The sequence below is a fragment of the Trachinotus anak genome, unplaced genomic scaffold, assembly GCF_046630095.1.
Source record: "Trachinotus anak isolate AG129_WGS33_773 ecotype Australia unplaced genomic scaffold, CSIRO_AGI_Tana_v1 ptg000019l, whole genome shotgun sequence".
In the NCBI taxonomy this organism is placed as follows: domain Eukaryota; kingdom Metazoa; phylum Chordata; class Actinopteri; order Carangiformes; family Carangidae; genus Trachinotus; species Trachinotus anak.
The window spans coordinates 24,284,506-24,301,891 of NW_027273870.1; the positions used below are offsets into that span (position 1 = coordinate 24,284,506).

A 17,386-nucleotide genomic window follows, 5' to 3' on the forward strand; every position below is an offset into this window, starting at 1 on the left:
GCATCACAAATACAGCAAGTACAGCATCACAGAGCTGTTAATATGGCTGTAGGCTCGTAAAGGAAAAATCAAGAAAAATTAAACAAACATATTATTTTGTTTCAAATCTGAGTGTTTTTGGACTTTCAGATTGGGAACCACTGCTTTATACAGAAACACATCTTCTATTTGTCTGTGTTTTATTGAGAAAAGTAAGCATGGACTGTTAAAAGTAATTCTCTGTTGCAAGTTGTAGAGGCTGTTTGAAGTTTGGTTGCTTTGCAAGTTACAAAAGTGTTTCCATAGCTTTATTCTGTACTTGAAGACACTTGAAGACAGAGTTCATGTTTTCATAAACTTTATTATGAGCATGAGAAATGAGACAACCATGTCGCTCTTACAGTAGAGTTTACAAGGATTTGACAGTTTTGACTTAACTAAAAGATGTAATCTGTGATTCAAATGGAAACCAAAGAATAGCCTCAACACCAAAATCCAAAACAAACCTACTGTCAGTTCTTGTCACATAATAAATGGTTTAACAGTAATTAGCTCCTGAGTCAGAATGTTAGTAAAAACAGACCCAAACCAGGAGCCTGTTTTTTCTACTTATGATCAGTTTACTTTTATAAGATTTATAATTTAATTTTCCCTTTGATTATATTCAGTGGCAATATATATATTTTTACATGTAGTGACAAATTAAAGAAAGTAATCAGATTTAATATCACACTGGAGATGGTTTGTACTCGTTGCACTTGTCTCCAGTCAGGTGAGGGTCACAAGTGAGAGTGTACTGGAACTCGAAGCCGCCTCCGCTCATTGAGCAGGTTGATTTGTGTGTCCCCTGGCTCAGGTACACCCAGCATGATCCCAGGAAGTCGTCGTAATACACGTCCTCATCCCAGACCTCGACCGTCAACTGTAAGTTTGTGTCCACCTACATAAAAATTAATTAAAAAAAAAAAAAAACCCTTAGTGAGTTTAAATCCGCTTTGAATCAGTTCATCATTGCCCCACTGAAATGTTTAGTATTTATTTATTTATAATTAGAAACTTTATTCTACATTTGTGTTGAATTCTGTTTTGTTTCTGACACATTTCATACTTATAACTGTCCTCCAAACAGTCTCAAGGTCACCTATACTGTACTGTGGAAGATGCAGTACATAATCAATGACTGTAGCTACATTATTTACAGAACATTATTTTTGAATTTACAAATCCTGTTGTTGTCAGTGGCACCACAAGTGGCACATTTGTAAATCCCATTTTGTATTTTTTTGGCCACCATATCTACACACAGAAAAGTAAGCGGTTACTCTTGCCTAGATATGAATAGTCAAACAATGGGATTAAATTTTTCTAAATGTAAAATGCTGAATTTTGAGTTGATATGTAAAGAGACCAGTTGTGGTTACCTTGCCCAATGTAAAGTGTTGATTCCAGTAAGGATAATCTGACTCGATCACCTTAGTTGTGCGGCTGATGTCACTGTAGAACAGCTTAGCATACCTGTCATTTGGCAAAAACAAGAAAGAGCAAAAGAACTAATTAATTAATATTTGTTTTTATACATCACATCCACAGTATGCTCCCTCTCAGCACCTCCGAATCTCAATCTATTTTATTCTATACGCACGCTTCAGTTGAGCCGAAATACTCTCCAGATAGACCCCAGGCTCGAATGATGGTCACCTCCAGTGTTCCCTTCCAGGCTTGCTGAGGACAGCAGTTGGAATCCAGGTTCGGGACATCTGCCCCGCAGGACGTCTGACCGTTTGACCTCGTTACACCTTTGTCTTTTATGTAGTCCTCAATGGCTTGCTTCAGCTGTGGCCTTGTTGTTGCAAGTTCATGCAGGGGTATAAGGAAATACTCAACAACATCAGGATGATCCTTGAGAGTTGTCAGCCAGTTCAGGTAGCCCAGGGAATCATTACGGTCAAGTGCAAAGTCCCCCATCCAATCTCTGCCTCCTATCACCTCTACGTGATATTGATGGAGACCTGACTTGTAAGAAGTGGCGACGTCCCGGTTCTGAAGGAAGTCGGTGCAGGGCCTGCTGAGACTGAATAAATTGCTCTTCCCCAGACCTACTTTTATACCCATTGTTAAGCAGTTGTTCATCTAGATGACAGGAAGAGAAAGCAGATGTTATTTATGGTACAGAGTGTTTCTCTCATGGTCTAGCTTTTTAGAAAGAAAGTGAAATATTATTTGTCATCTGTTTAAATGCATACTCAAATTGTCTCTAATAAAACTATTATGTAAGAGGCTGATGTTTCACTCTTATAATCACTAAGCCATATGCTATTTTGTTTTAAGGCAGTAGAATAGCTAACTTTATTCTGAAAAGTGAGAAAAAGTAAGTGTATCTGTGTATTTACAGTGTCTCCCTGAACCAGCTTCATTTATTTAAAAAATCATTTAAATGCTTCTGAACAATGCTGAAAAAAGTTAGGCATTAAACAATATTAGATATTAGTGTAGAGTGACAATATCAAATAAATTACAGCTAGACTAATACTGGATCTTTGAGAACAATCTCAACATCTGAATTTTTAAAAATCTGATAAAATATTTGCTGATATTTAGACATAAAACAAACATTCTTTAATAGGATCCTTTAAATTTGGCTACAGCAAAAAAAAATATTCCTGTTAATGGTCTCTGGTGGACAAGCTGTGTAATAGAGACACTGACTCTGAATTACCTCCAACATAACTTTGGCATTTTTGTACAGCAAAATTTGAAACATATCTGCCAACTTGTCCAGATGTGTAATGCGCAGTTCTTGAAACCAGGATGAGCATGTTAGTACAAACAGGTTACTACTGGCTACATGTACCTCTACTGTGGAGAACCCGTTCAATGAGGACAAACAGGTACGTGCAGCGGTGACTCGCTTGAGTCGCCCCCCAAGATTAACCTGAAATAAAGGAAAAAGCTGATGAGACAAACAAAAAAAAAACATGATGTAATTTGTTTTTAATGAAATAGAGGGCTGAAGTCATGATATCATATCTGGTGGAGTCGACTCCATTAGCTTATGTTTCTCAGTGCACTTCAGTATTTCTTTTATCAGCCTTTGTGTGTTCCTGAGGATTGCTGTTCATTTCTAGGTCAGTCTGGCATCTTCTATAGCACCCACTAATTAGAAATCATATCCTTTGTAATTTTAGCAAAGTTAAGTTTAAGCAATGATTACTCTGTGAGCACAGAAAAAACAGTGTGGTGATTGGTTTTGTCCATAGAACTCACCATTGCTGTTTTTTAAAGTAATTTTCTTAACTTTTTAGCTGTAATCTCTTCTGTGTAAAACATCTATGGTTTTCACTCCTATCTGTCCTGCTGCTACGACGGACATGTGTGAACGAACTAACCCTTCGACTCGCTCATGGACTCCCCTTGGCTGCTGTGGTGTGTTGCTTTACTCACAATGGTCAAGGAAGTATGACAAAAGCTGTTTGTTAAAAGCCGCTAAAAACTGATTTTTATTAAGAAAATAAAAGTGGTGTGAGACAGAGAGAATGGTGTGTGTGTGTGTTAACCTGGTAGATATAATGTGTGCCGTAGGTCTCTATGAGCCGCCTGTACTGGGCCTTGGTGTAGGGGCCATAGTTACTGGGCAGCAGATCCAGATGTCTACTGAACTCAGGGCTGAGGGGTGGTCTGGTCGGCACACGGTAACTACACACAGAGAAACAGCACAGTAATTTAACTGTGTCGACTGAAAATCTGACCTACTGTGGTGATGCAGGAGTCTGCACCCTACCTATAATGGCTGCAGGTGATTGCGTGTAGGTGGAAGGTGTAGCGGTCCTCTCTGCTCCTTTCTGTAGCAAACTTACATGCAGAGGAACATGATCCTCCCAAAGTCAGGTTTGCCGCAACATTATGGAACTCTAGGCCAATCTGATAAGAAAAACAAAAACAAACAAACAAAAAAAAAGCAAGAGGCTTTTGGGTATCAGACATCTATCAGTTACAAAAATGATAATATGATATTTCCTTGCAAATTTCTTCCCAACAATCGCTGTGAAATGGGTCCTACCTCCCAGGTATGGCTCTTTTGAGATTTATATTTGCTAGCCAGTGAGCTGTGGACAAAATTACAGAAAGTAAGTGTTATCTCTTTGTTTTTGAGAATAGATAATTTGGATTATTAATAGTTAGCAATAAGTTTGGTAAATGAGGAACAGCAATACAGTGACAGCAGGAGTGTGTAATATGATAGCACCCTTATTAATATTCAGAGTGAATTATATCCACATTAGCATATTATGCGTTCGTAACACTCTTTCCTAAAATTGGGAATGACACAGAAAACTTGTGTTGGAAAGTCAGGGGCTGAACTGCACACAATAAATACTTAATTCAGTTTATTAGGCCATACCACGCAGAGCTCAGTTGTCCACTAAAAGTTAGTCCCAACATTTTAGCACTGCTAATGGATATCTGTACATCAGACATCTATTTCATGTCAAACATCATGCAGAAATGCAAATGGGACAACAAAATCAGTATCTGAGTCAGATACTGTGAATACAAATTCAACTGTGCAGACACATGCTACCATGTAGAGGATTTTTTAAGTTAACATTTTTGCACCTCTGGTTCCCCCATCTCAAAGTCTATGGATTTTAGACTGGGATTTTAGTTAGATACCAGATGCCTGAAAAAAGGCCTATGGTTAACACAAGCTCAAGACATTTTGTTTTATTCTATGACATAAAATATGTCAATAAAAACCACAGTCCTGATATCTTTAAAGTTTTCATGTCTTAAAAGGCTGGTTATTAACAAGTAGCTAAATGAGGCTACAGAGGTTGCTGTGGTTGTTAAACGTCACCAGGCCGAAGATGAACAGCGATCTACTCACCAGTCCATCTTTACAACCTTGCTGTGTTTATAGATGCGTCCTTGCTAACTAACACATCAAATCAAACTGCAAGTTGAAAATTTAACAGTGGCGACGTTGAAGTCATGCAGTTCATTTATAGACTATCGTTAGCTTTTTTACAACTGTATTTATGCTTCAAAAATCATAAAAGAAGTATTTATGATATGTGAAGATTATCTTGCTGAACAAAGCGTGTAAGTATCATAAACTTTTGTTTGTCACCCAGAGCTTATTTTTTGCAATAATCTAAAAGCCAGTCTTTGAGTCCAGGTGAAATTTTTTTTTTACTAAATTTGAAGAAATTCCTTCAAGGTGTTACTGAGATATTGTGTTTTTTGAGGTCAACACAATGTTGACCTTTGACCACCAAAAACTAATAAGTTCATCCTTGGGTCCAAGTGAATATTTGTGCCAAATTCGTCAAGTCCATCACTGATATCATGTCCATGAGACATATGTACATTCATGGAGAAAAACAATATGCTTCTGGCCGTGGCTGTCGCCAACGTGGAGGTATAGAAATCCTATTGGCTTTTTGTTGAGGGAACCAGGGTGATGCTAACTTCTGAGTTTGCCTACAAAAATATACCATCCCTGCAGCACATCTTCTTGACCAATGTGCATAGTTGTAACAGTTGTACCGTTAGTGGGATCCTTCATGGCCCAACCTATCTCAAGATTAATTGAGCTACAGTAATGAAGATAACACAGCAGCAAACAACACTGACAGCAAAGACACTAAAGGTACAACAGTTAAAACTAAAGGCCTAAAAACCACACGGTTATATGAAAAAGAAATTAGGTGTTGTTAAGGTTGCTAGGTGACAGGAGCCGTGCTTTGCAATGCAACAGTAAGGGCAGACACAGCTAGTGACGCAGAGCGAAAACACAGCTATAGTTAAACCCTAAATCAGTGATAGTACAATCATAGCTTAGCTACTGTTACGAGGCAATGCAGACTTGTCAAGTTTTAGATTTCTCTACAAATGAAGGGAGTGTGCATTACTAGAGAGACAAAGTGAAACAAGAACTTCCAAGTTCAGTTTCAGAAGTCACGGCTCGCTCAAATATGTCTAACAACAGAGTTTGATGTGGATGTGCGATGTTGTACGATGATGCAAAGACCCGCGCTTCTGGACCTTATGCTTTCCTCATGTGTCCAACTAGCAAGCTTACTACCAACAATTCTAAAAAAGCATTACCTCCAAGGCCAAGGAGGTTATTAACTATTAGCATTCATATGTATGTCTCGGTTATGAAATGCATATACTGTGTCAGAACAGAGAGGCTGACAGTCCCCAAGTGGTAGTCCCCAAGTATTGGATGTGGAAGACAAAATGTTTACCAAAAATATGTATTACTAAGCATGTTGTGATAGGGAAGCTGCATGTTTATAGATATTTACTGACCTCCTGTGGGGCACTAGAATAACAATTTAAAAGATATTACGGAATAATATCATATACCCAACACTGTCGTGTGCACTTCCATCGAGTGTAGTATCACATCGGCTGAAAGCGTGCCAGTCCACTGCAGAGACTGGCAACTATAAATGAAGGTGAGAACAGTTTAGTCAGAAGTGCATAAACAAACAATTTGTGTACAAATGTCTGTAAGTTGCTGAAGAATATACTGGAAGAGTATGTGTTTGTGCCTTGCTGTTTTAAATTACTTTCTGCAACATGTTGTTTTGAAGAGCGTTGGGACAGAGAGTACAGGTGCCATTTGAGGTGAGGTAGGTGTTCACATCGACCATGTAGGCTCCTTTGCGCTGCTGGGTGACCACATCAAAGCCCTCCCCTGCCAGGTCGTGGCCTGGCACAAAGGGAGCGTTCTCACACTCGCTGGGAGTCCCAGTGCGACAGGAGAGGACAGGGGAGTGGTATGACAGAAAGAGGAGGAGACTCAGGTAGAGAGGGGGTGGAGATGAGAGGGAGAGCATGGCCGGGGTCAAAGAGACACTGAAACATTTCAGAGAGAAAGAGAAGATACAAAAATCTGAATAATTTCAGCTGTGACGTACAGGTTTATCAATGAAGGTAACGAAAACTGGAAAAAAAAACAAATCACTGTTGTATGATCACTCGGTTCCCAGTTTACACTCATTGTATCCACTATGTATTTAGTTTTCTTTTACACCTTTCGTGGACTGATAGGAGCTGCTTTGCAGGGTGAAATTTTATCAAACATCACACCATGTACACATTAAGTTTGTCAGGGAAAATAAGTATGTATGTAAGTATTCACAATTTACACTTAATGAAATACTGCTACCACTTTGGTTTACATTTTCTTGTTTTGTCCAACAGTTCGAGACTCAAGTTTACAGTGTTATAAAACAGAATAGCAGCAAATCTTGAGTCTGCATTGTGTCATTGATAAAAGAAGAAATAACACGATCTTCCTCTTACAAATGAGGAGTTGAATTCACAATCAGTAAAACATTTACACTTACCAATTTTGCTCAAAACAAGCTATTATCATTTCTCTAAATTTTTCATTGTTTGTAAACAGTGAAAATTATGAGTTAGCAAGCAGATATTGGTGTCACATTTGTGTTTGGTATCATTAAATTACTTGTTTACTGACATTCGTTTTACTTTCTAGTTTTCCACCATGCTGTGCTTTGCCAAATGTGTTTGGCAATGTGTGTGAATTTGGGAGGCGGAGCCTCTGACAGAGCACTGAAAGGATGTAAGGGATGTAAGCACTGAGAGGATGTAAAGGGTGTATTTGTGTTGCTGTTGATTTCAAATATCAACAGTCTTTCTCCAGCTCTGTTTATTTTACCTTAAGGGACAAGGATGAACTGATTAAATTTTGGTGGTCAAAGGTCAAGGTCAGTGTGACCTCACAAAACACTTTTAAGCTATTACTCAAGACTTCACACAGCAATTATGTCAAATTTTGACAGAAATGGTAATTATTTTATATATGACTCTGGATAAACATATTGGATAAACATATTCTACAGGTGTAAAACCAGTCTGTCCACCTGGATACTCCTCTCCCATAATTCCTGTGGTTGATCTGACATTTATGATGTTTACCAAGCAGTTTGAGTTAGCTGTTTTTCTATATCTGATCTTCAAAGTATTTACCATTTCCTGTTACTTAGGCAGTTGTAAGAGTTGCTGGTGCATGTATTGCTAACCACTGTAGTTTTTGAGAAATGAGGTTAAGCTGGGTTTGATAAATAATGATATATAAAAGAAGTTATTACCTTCTCCAGTCTCAGCAGGGTATTTCAAGCACACCCGCGTTAGATATTTTGATAGAGGTGAGGAGAATGACAGCCCAGGATGTGAGACTCTCAAGAGACTATTAACTCTACAGGTAATGCAGGACTGTACTTATGTAGTTTCAACCACCGGACCAATGACCACCGGGTCTGGTTCATGAAAGGATAACTTTGGGATTTTTGAACCTCAGCCTTATTTTGCCATGTTTTTATGTGTAAATGATTGCTAGAGAGACAAACAAATAATGTAATCAAGCTGATTGAGGCAGCTGTATTCATGCTGAGTCACTAGTCAAAACAAACATGCCAACCACAGGCATAGCTACTAAATTTCCCCAACCCACGAGGAAATTTGTTGTTCATTCAGTTGTTCTGTCAAATTTCCAGTATTTAAAGTACAGGAGTGCTTACAAAGACAAAGAGCTACTCATGTTTTATATTACTGGTTACTCTTATTCACATATCATATAAAACAATCTCCAAACCAAATCAGATGAATAAGATAATTTAACAAGTAATCAAATATCAATATCCAAAACTCACATTTTGTACCAAAAACATATGAAACTCACACCAGACATTAGTGTCAAAAATCTGAGTCTTGATTCAGTTAAACCTAAATACACAGACATGATAACACCACTGCAGACAAACATCCATAAATCTGTTTAGAAGTCAGAGAAAAAAGAAGCTCCTTAATAAGAAATCCAGTGATAGCTGTCAGTACATAACAATCAGGAAATTGAAATGGCTAATTCAGTTCATTCCATTTTCCAAAATGTAAACAAACATGGGCTAAAAAGCCCACAGCTTAACCCACTTAATTCAAGGCAAAATATTTCCTGTTTCCTAGAAAAGTTTAGTTTATATCTGTTCCGTTATCCGGAACAGTTTCTAGCACTGCATGTGGCTTATAGTATATCTGACGTATACAAACATTGTAACTCGTTTGACCGGTGTTGAGGAGGGGTAGGTATGTCTGTGTATTTTATTTAGTTGCATTTAGAGTAGATGTACTGAGTGAGGTTGTGTTGCTTTAAGTTTGTATTAAATCCAGAGTCCTCTCTGAACCTGTGGGTGAGCTACTGGTGGCTTGCAAGGCACCTGTTGGAAACCTCTACTGTACTTGAAGACACTTGAAGACGGAGTTCATGTTTTCATAGACTTTATTATGAGCATGAGAAAGGAGACAAACACGTTGCTCTTAGTGCAGATGTTACAAGGATTTGACAGTTTTGACATAACTAAACTCACCAACAACTGTAAAGATGTTCTCTGTGATTCAAATGTAAACCAAAGAATACCATCTATCCTAATCCTAGTCGTAGTAGTAGTAATCCTAATCCCACTGTCAATCCTAAATCACCATATGGTTTAACAGTGATCAGATACCATCATCTTTCCATTTATTATCACTTTACTTTATAAGATTTATAATTTTGTGTGCCCTCTATTCAGTGACAATATATATATATTTACATTTAGTGACAAATTTAAGAAAGTAATCAGATTTAATATCACACTTAATTTTTCTCACAGTGGAGATGGTTTGTACTCATTGCACTTGTCTCCAGTCAGGTGAGGGTCACAAGTGAGCTTGTACTGGAACTTGAAGCCTCCGCCTTCGTCCATTGAGCAGGTGAAACTGTGTGTCCCCTGTCTCAGGTAAACAGTACATGATCCCAAGAAGTCATCAGAAAACACGTCCTCATCCCAGACCTCAAATGTCAACCATAAGTTTGTGTCCACCTACAAAAAAATTAATTAAACATACCGTGGATGAGGTTAAATACACTTTGAATCAGTCCATCACTCCATCCATCCATTATCTATACCATTTATTCTTACAGGGTCGCAGGGGGCCTGGAGCCAATCCCAGCTGACATTGGGCAAGGATGGGGTATGCCCTGAACAAGTCCCCAATCTGTTGCAGGGCCAGCATATAGAGACACACAACCAGACACGCCCACATTCACACCTAGGGGCAATTTAAAGTCAGCAATTAGTCTTTGGATTGTGGGAGGAAGCTGGAGTACCTGGAGGGAAACTTGAATTCTATGTTTGTTTTTCGAAACATTTCATACTTTGTATATGTAGCTCATCTGCTGTCCTCTAAATAAAAGTCTCCAGTAACAACTAGAAGTGTACCAACTGATCACTCTCTACTAATAATACATTATTACCTGTAATTAGTATAAATTATGGTTCTTTTCAGGAAACTTCTTATGAGATAATTTGGAAATAATAGGGTAATAATATGGGTACACAGAACTTATGGACCCATAAAATAAAGTATTATCCAATTTATCACTGATACTGTATGAGGAAGATGCAATATATAATCAATAAATATACATTACTTAATACTTTTTTGTCCATCATATCCACACACAGAAAAGTAAAATGGTAACTCTTGCCTAGATATGAATCAGAACTAAAGGCCAAATGATGGGATTAAAGTTTTCTAAATGTAAAATGCTGACCTTTGAGTTGATATGTAAAGAGACCAGTTGTGGTTACCTTGCCCAATGTAAAGTGTTGATTCCAGTAAGGATAATCTGACTCGATCACCCTAGTTGTGCGGCTGATGTCACCATAGAACAGCTTAGCATACCTGTCATTTGGCAAAAACAAGAAAGAGCAAAATGCTCAACATTCACCTCTCAGCACCTCTGAATCTCAATCTATTTTATTCTATACGCACGCTTCAGTTGTGCCGAAATACTCTCCAGATAGACCCCAGGCTCGAATGATGGTCACCTCCAGTGTTCCCTTCCAGGCTTGCTGAGGACAGCAGTTGGAATCCAGGTTCGGGATGCCGCTCCTGCAGGACGTCTGACCGTTTGACCTCATTACACCTTTGTCTTTTATGTAGTCCTCAATGGCTTGCTTCAGCTGTGGCCTTGTTGTTGCAAGTTCATTCAGGGGTATAAGGAAATACTCAACAACATCAGGATGATCCTTGAGAGTTGTCAGCCAGTTCAGGTAGCCCAGGGAGTCATTACGGTCAAGTGCAAACTCCCCCACCCAATCTCTGCCTCCTATCACCTCTATGTGATGTTGATGGAGACCTGACTTGTAAGAAGTGGCGACGTCCCGGTTCTGAAGGAAGTCGGTGCAGGGCCTGCTGAGACTGAATAAATTGCTCTTCCCCAGACCTACTTTTATACCCATTGACAAGCATTTGTTTATCTAGATGACAGGAAGAGAAAGCAGATGTTATTTATAGTATGGAGTGTTTCTCCAATTGACATGGTCTAGCTTTTTAGAAAGAAACAATCTAACCACAAACATCAACCCATGATAGCATTGCCATTAGCCATTGATAGCAACATTTGCAGAAAAATTGTTAATATGAGTAACAGCAAGTCAGCCAATGTTATCATGCTACTGTAGCTGTCACTAATGAAAACACACTTATAACATTATGTAGCATTAACTTACTTATACATGGAGGGAAAGAAAACCAGTTCAGAGTCAAGCTGGAGCCCTTTAGCAGCTCGTAGGGTTCTCAGTCTCAGTAAAGACAGAGCAGAATTGGCTCCACGGTTGGACTTGAAAAGAAATTAATTATTGGACTTGGTCTGCGGTCGCACAAACGACACCAAGGGAGCCGGTAAAGACAATTTGAGCTGGCAAAAACTTAAGAAACTTTGTTTTGATGGTCCAACGGCCAAACGGGACCTGACTGTAGCCCATCTAGGAAAGCCTGAATTCAGCTTTGGATTTATACGCAATCGCATAAACAAACTTTGTGGATGTTTTGAGAGTCCACTGGCCGATCAGAATTTGAGCCAGCACTCCCCATGGCCAGTCGGCCTGTGTTCTGGTCTCATCTCTCAGGAAATTCTGGAAGGTCACATTTACTTGAACACTGTGTACTGCACTGTGTCAGCTCACATGTGGGCAGTGCCCATGTGTTTAAACATGGGGAAGGCCAATGGTCTAGCATGAGGGACTAAAACCCACGTACATCCCACTTTCTCAGATTGGTTATCCAAACCTAAAACAGAGAAACAAGCATTTCTTGAAAGCAGGATGAGCATGTTTGTACAAACATTATTCTTGGCTACATGTACCTTTACTGAGGAGAACCCATTCAATGAGGACAAACAGGTACGTGCAGCTGTGATTCGCCTGAGTCGCCCCCCAAGATTAACCTGAAATAAAGGAAAATCCTGATGAGATAAAAAATGATTACTCTGTGAGCACTGGAAAGACAAACAGCATGGTTTAGTCCATAGAACTCACCATTGCTGACTTTTTTGCTGTAATCTCTGATGTTTAAAAATGTCTTTGGTATTCTATCCTCTCTGTCCTGCTGTTACCATGGACATGTCTGCACTCACTAACCACAACCCTTCAACTTGCTCATGGACTCCCCTGCTTTGTGCCAAGGTGTGATGCTTTACTCACAATGGTCCAGGGATTATGACAAAAGCAATTTGTTAAAATCTGCAAAAAGCATGTTAGGTTTTTATTATTATTTTTCATCTGTATTTGATAGAGTAGACAGACAGGAAATATGAGGAAAGAGAATATGCAGTAAACCCGGGACTACCTGCTCAGAGCATTTATGCCAATTTGACATACACTTTAATCACTCAGGTATTGGGTCGCCACAGATATTAGATTGTGTTTTTGTTTTTTGTCTCTAAAGATGTGGAGTGTAACACAACACAGAACTAAGTAAGGTTATGTGTATGTATGGATATTTAGTTATTACCTTTGTAACACATGTCAATGGGATTTGTTGGGAGTTATGGGAGTTATTTTTTATTTCTGGAACGAAACCAGGAAGAGGTTGTTTCACATAAGCACTCTTTAAGAAAATAAAAGTGGTGTGAGACAGAGAGAGTGGTATGTGTGTGTGTGTTAACCTTGTAGATATAATGTGTGCCGTAGGTCTCTATGAGCCGCCTGTACTGGGCCTTGGTGTAGGGGCTGTAGCTACTGGGCAGCAGATCCAGATCCCTACTGAACTCAGGGCTGAGGGGTGGTCTGGTCGGCACACGGTAACTACACACAGAGAAACAGCACAGTAATTTAACTGTGTCGACTGAAAATCTGACCTACTGTGGTGATGCAGGAGTCTGCACCCTACCTATAATGGCTGCAGGTGATTGCGTGTAGGTGGAAGGTGTAGCGGTCCTCTCTGCTCCTTTCTGTAGCAAACTTACATGCAGAGGAACATGTTCCTCCGAATCTCAGGTTTGCCGTAACATTATGGAACTCTAGGCCAATCTGATAAGAAAAACAAAAAAGCCAAAAAAAAAAAGCAAGACGCTTTTGGGTATCAGACATCTATCAGTTACAAAAATGATAATATGATATATTGCAAATTTCTTCCCAACAGTTGCTGTGAGATGGGTCCTACCTCCCACGTACGGCTCTCCTGAGAGGTGTATTTGCTAATAAATGAGCTGTGGACAAAATTACAGAACGTAAACATCATCTCTTTATTTTCTAATGTGTTTTTTTCCCATTGAGAATATTAATAAATGTAATGTGTGTAGTTCATTTAGCCTAACATTGTGTTGTGTTTAGAGCAAGTGGTAACCCACCGTGATGTCACCCACTGGTTTGTGGACTGCCATTTTGAAAAGTTAAGTTAATAATTTGGCTGTTATCATCTTGGTTTTTTGAAACCAGAGGAAACCATATTTGGACTAGAAGGTGGAGCCGAAGAGGAGTGAGGGGTGGATCCGACCTGCTCTTTACTCTATCCTAATTGTCAGGCAGGACCCTGTGTGTGGTGCAGCCTGTCAGTCACACAGTAGCCCCACCCAAATGCATACCCTGTTTTATCGCCTATTTACCTCTAAATCGGACCATAATTAAAAAAGCATCATGCTGTATTGAAGAAGACTTGAAACTAGCGATTCAGACCTTAAACTCATTGGGAAATTGTTTATTGAGGTAATAAATCAATTGAGGAGTAGGGGCATTTTCATCTAGATTTCTATACAATCGGACTTCTTTTTGCAATCAGTGGAGTCACCCCATGATGGTCATTAGATAGAACGCAGATACTTCCGCATTGGTTTCACTTTTCAGACCCAGAGTCAATTTTTATTACAGTCTTTGGTTTAGAGATATTTACTGACCTGTCATGGGGCACTAGCATAACAATTTAAAATTACTTGTATTAATTGTAGAATAACTGTAATATCACATACCCAACAGTGTTGTGTTCACTTTTTTCAAGTCTAATATCACATCGGCTGAAAGCGTGCCAGTCCACTGCGGAGACTGGCAACTATAAATGAAGGTGAGAACAGTTTGATTAGAATTACATTAACAGTTTGTGAACACATGTCTGTAAAGCTGCTGCTGAATATAGTGGAAAAGTCTGTATTTTAATTACTTTCTGCAACATGTTGTTTTGAAGATGGTTGTGACAGAGAGTACAGGTGCCACTTGAGGTGAGGTAAGTCCTCACATCGACCAGGAAGGCTCCTTTGCGCTGCAGGGTGACCACATCTAAACCCTCCCCCACCAGGTTGTAGCCTGGTACAAAGGGAGCGGACTCACACTCGCTGCGGGCCCCAGTGCGGCAGGAGAGCACAGGGGAGTGGTATGACAGAAAGAGGAGGAGACTCAGGTGGAGAGGGGGTGGAGATGAAAAGGAAAGCATGGCAGGGGTCAAAGAGACACTGAAACATTTCAGACAGACAAACAGAGAGAGAGAGAAGACACAGTCAGTATAATTTCAGCTGTGATGTACATTTTTGTCAATGAAACTGGAAACCAACAAATGCGTTGCAAACAGTGTTAGTGATTCTTGCTATTTGATGTTCTATCACTGTTGTATAATCAGTCAGTTAGAAACCCAAATTTACAATGTTACAGAGAAAAGCAGCAAATCCTGAAGCAGCACCGTGTCATTGATAAAAGAAATAACACAATCTTTGTCTTACGAATGAAAAGTTGAAATTACAGTAAAACACAACATTACATTCAGCAATTTTACTGAAAACAAGCTATTTTTCTAATATTCTACTGTTTATAAATGGTTCCCGAAATTAAATAGGGTTAGGAATAGGGATAGGATATCAAATAGGGATTTTCTACTTATTACAGCTGCTGGTGCCTAGCCAGACAGATAATTTTGATTTTGTACAAAAACTTCTAGGGCCATTGTAGGGAAAATAAATAAATAAATAAAAACATTATGGAACCAGGTGGAGGGGGGAAAAAACGCTGAAATTAAAGCCGTAAATTAACGAGAAAAAATTTGGATAATCTCTGAAATTAAAGTGGTATTTTTATGAGAAAAGATTTATGTACTTTATCCTACATAACTGATTCATGGCAGTGAACAGTTACCAGTCAAAAGAAAGAACATGCTTTCAGCTGTACTTGAGTATTTCCATTCTACGATACTTTATACTACATTTCTGTCACAGCTGCTGCCAAGAACACAGGGAACAGGTCCCAAATGCAGACACAAGCAGAGCAAATGCAGTTCACTGATTTATTAGACAAAGAAAACAAAGGCTTACTTGATGGTGAGGCTGTGCAGGGTCAACAACACTCAAGGCAGTCTGAGATGTGAAAACAAACCCAGTAAGAAGCAGGCAGAAATCCACAGTCCAACAGTCTTCTGAGTTCACTTTACAATTGAGACAATGACCCGTCTCAATTGTGCACTAATTTTTATACCATTGCTCCGCCGTCCTACTGTGAGCCTACTTGTTTGGACATTCCTATTGTCACACCTCCTGCCTATGCTGCCAAGACACTATTTTTCATGCTAGTTACTCCCCACCATTATAAGCTTTTTTGTACTGATATCTTCTTGGAAGCTGAACATCAAATGCATTCTAACCTCATCTCTAAATCACCTTCACCACCCCCTTGACCTCCTCCTCCATGGAGGATGATCTGGTTTTGGTCCCCACCAATATCTTCACCATTATCTTCCATATCCCAACCTATGAGTTTCCACCTATTTTGGGTCTCTGCCTTTTGCCCTTTGCCCTCACCATTTCCTTTAATGTTTTTTTTTTTATTTTATCAAATAAATATCTTTATATCATGCCTTGCCTTCCCCCATAAACCATCCCTGTCTTTTGCCTACTCTTCTGCCACTTGTATCTTTACCCTTGTGATGTTTAATGTTTGCTCCCACCTCTTCACAACAGGCAATATCAAAGGTGCTCTCTATATCTCTCCTATGGTAGTTATTACTCAAATTTAACATTTAACATTTTGACATAGACATAATAGACATAACATTGAACTCTTTCACATTAGTTTTAGAGGCTACATATTACCTTTCACTGGGCAGATGTGCACTGCACTCAGGTACAACAAATGTATGCAGAATTCAAATGGCTCTGCTTACCTTGTTTTGCGGCAACCTCTCCTGGCTGTCTCGTCAATTCATTGTGCAAGAAAAATCTTCACTAGAGCCAGATGGGATCAGACTCTCAACCACGATTTTTTTGTCACAAATAAACAGTCTTCTTGTTTGATGTAAAATAAGTTGTATTGTACCTTTTGATAATGCATATGTGGTAGTTTTATTTCCTGTATGTTTTTTTGGACTTCTCTTCTGTTCCACCTATTTTTCATCGTTCTGTATTTCTAGCCTCATCTTCCCCCCTATAAGTTGCCAGAACATCGCATTAAGTTGTGTTACTGAGTGCTTCAAGTCCTTGTTCCTTAGAACTTTGTCTGCCCTTTGGCCTTTTTGAAGTGACAATCAACTTGATCCAACATGTTTTCAATTACATGAGAGCCTGGTATGATCTTGCATTTTCATCTCGGGGGTTCTGTTACACGTGTTGCTGAGTCAACACAAACTGCAGCAGGGTCGAAGAAGAAAAGTTGACCGAGTACCTCATGCTCTTGTTGTGAACATGGTAAACATTACCTTTTTTCAGGTATTCGGCTCAAAAATCCCCCAAAAATTTGTTCATTATTTTGGACGTCGGTATGTCCAGCAATTTAGTCCAGATGATGTTGCCGGAAAAAGAATCTTGACAGTTTATCCCGTGTGGAACATAAATATCGAAATATTGAACAAAAATAGCCGTTGAGAGAGATTTGATTCTGAACTGAACCTAAAACATGAAGCAGCTGGTGGCACAAAGGGAAAAGTCAGGGGATCGTCATCTCTGGACCAGTGCCATCTCAGCCCTTAGAGCCACACTGCTAAAATGTGAACAACATGGGTCGTCAGAGCAAAAGATATAAAGGAACTTCACTTGCATTTATTTCCAACAAAGAAGTCGAACAGGTCCAAACTTTAG

The 17,386-nt window shown here is 39.2% G+C and overlaps 1 protein-coding gene across 5 annotated transcripts; it reads right to left on the minus strand.

Moving 5' to 3' along the window:
- Positions 1-320: 320 nt before the first annotated feature.
- On the minus strand, positions 321-17,025 carry LOC139636404 (perforin-1-like). 5 transcript variants are annotated; one of them, XM_071504469.1, is made up of 11 exons: positions 17,008-17,025; positions 15,632-15,673; positions 14,494-14,782; positions 14,306-14,385; positions 13,504-13,549; positions 13,231-13,370; positions 13,007-13,145; positions 12,206-12,286; positions 10,831-11,318; positions 10,647-10,740; positions 9,275-9,875 (listed from the first exon to the last, which is right to left on the minus strand). In XM_071504469.1, the coding sequence occupies exons 3-11, from the start codon at positions 14,761-14,763 to the stop codon at positions 9,660-9,662; spliced, it is 1,554 nt and encodes a 517-aa protein (XP_071360570.1). In that variant the 5' UTR covers positions 14,764-14,782; positions 15,632-15,673; positions 17,008-17,025; the 3' UTR covers positions 9,275-9,659. The 5 variants fall into 5 exon arrangements, with proteins under 5 accessions (XP_071360571.1, XP_071360572.1, XP_071360570.1 ...); XM_071504468.1 differs by lacking the exon at positions 17,008-17,025 and adding an exon at positions 16,477-16,585; XM_071504470.1 differs by lacking the exons at positions 9,275-9,875; positions 10,647-10,740; positions 10,831-11,318; ... (6 more) ...; positions 15,632-15,673; positions 17,008-17,025 and adding exons at positions 321-919; positions 1,401-1,494; positions 1,622-2,109; ... (5 more) ...; positions 6,558-6,846; positions 8,109-8,242.
- Positions 17,026-17,386: the final 361 nt, after the last annotated feature.

Coding starts and splice junctions, on each gene's coding strand:
- LOC139636404 (XM_071504469.1), bottom strand. CDS start 14,763: ATGCTTTCCTTTTCATCTCCACCCCCTCTCCACCTGAGTCTCCTCCTC. Junction 13,371..13,503: donor AGGAGAGCCGTACGTGGGAG/GTAGGACCCATC, acceptor TTTTCTTATCAG/ATTGGCCTAGAGTTCCATAA. Junction 11,319..12,205: donor ATGGGTTCTCCTCAGTAAAG/GTACATGTAGCC, acceptor CCTGTCATCTAG/ATAAACAAATGCTTGTCAAT.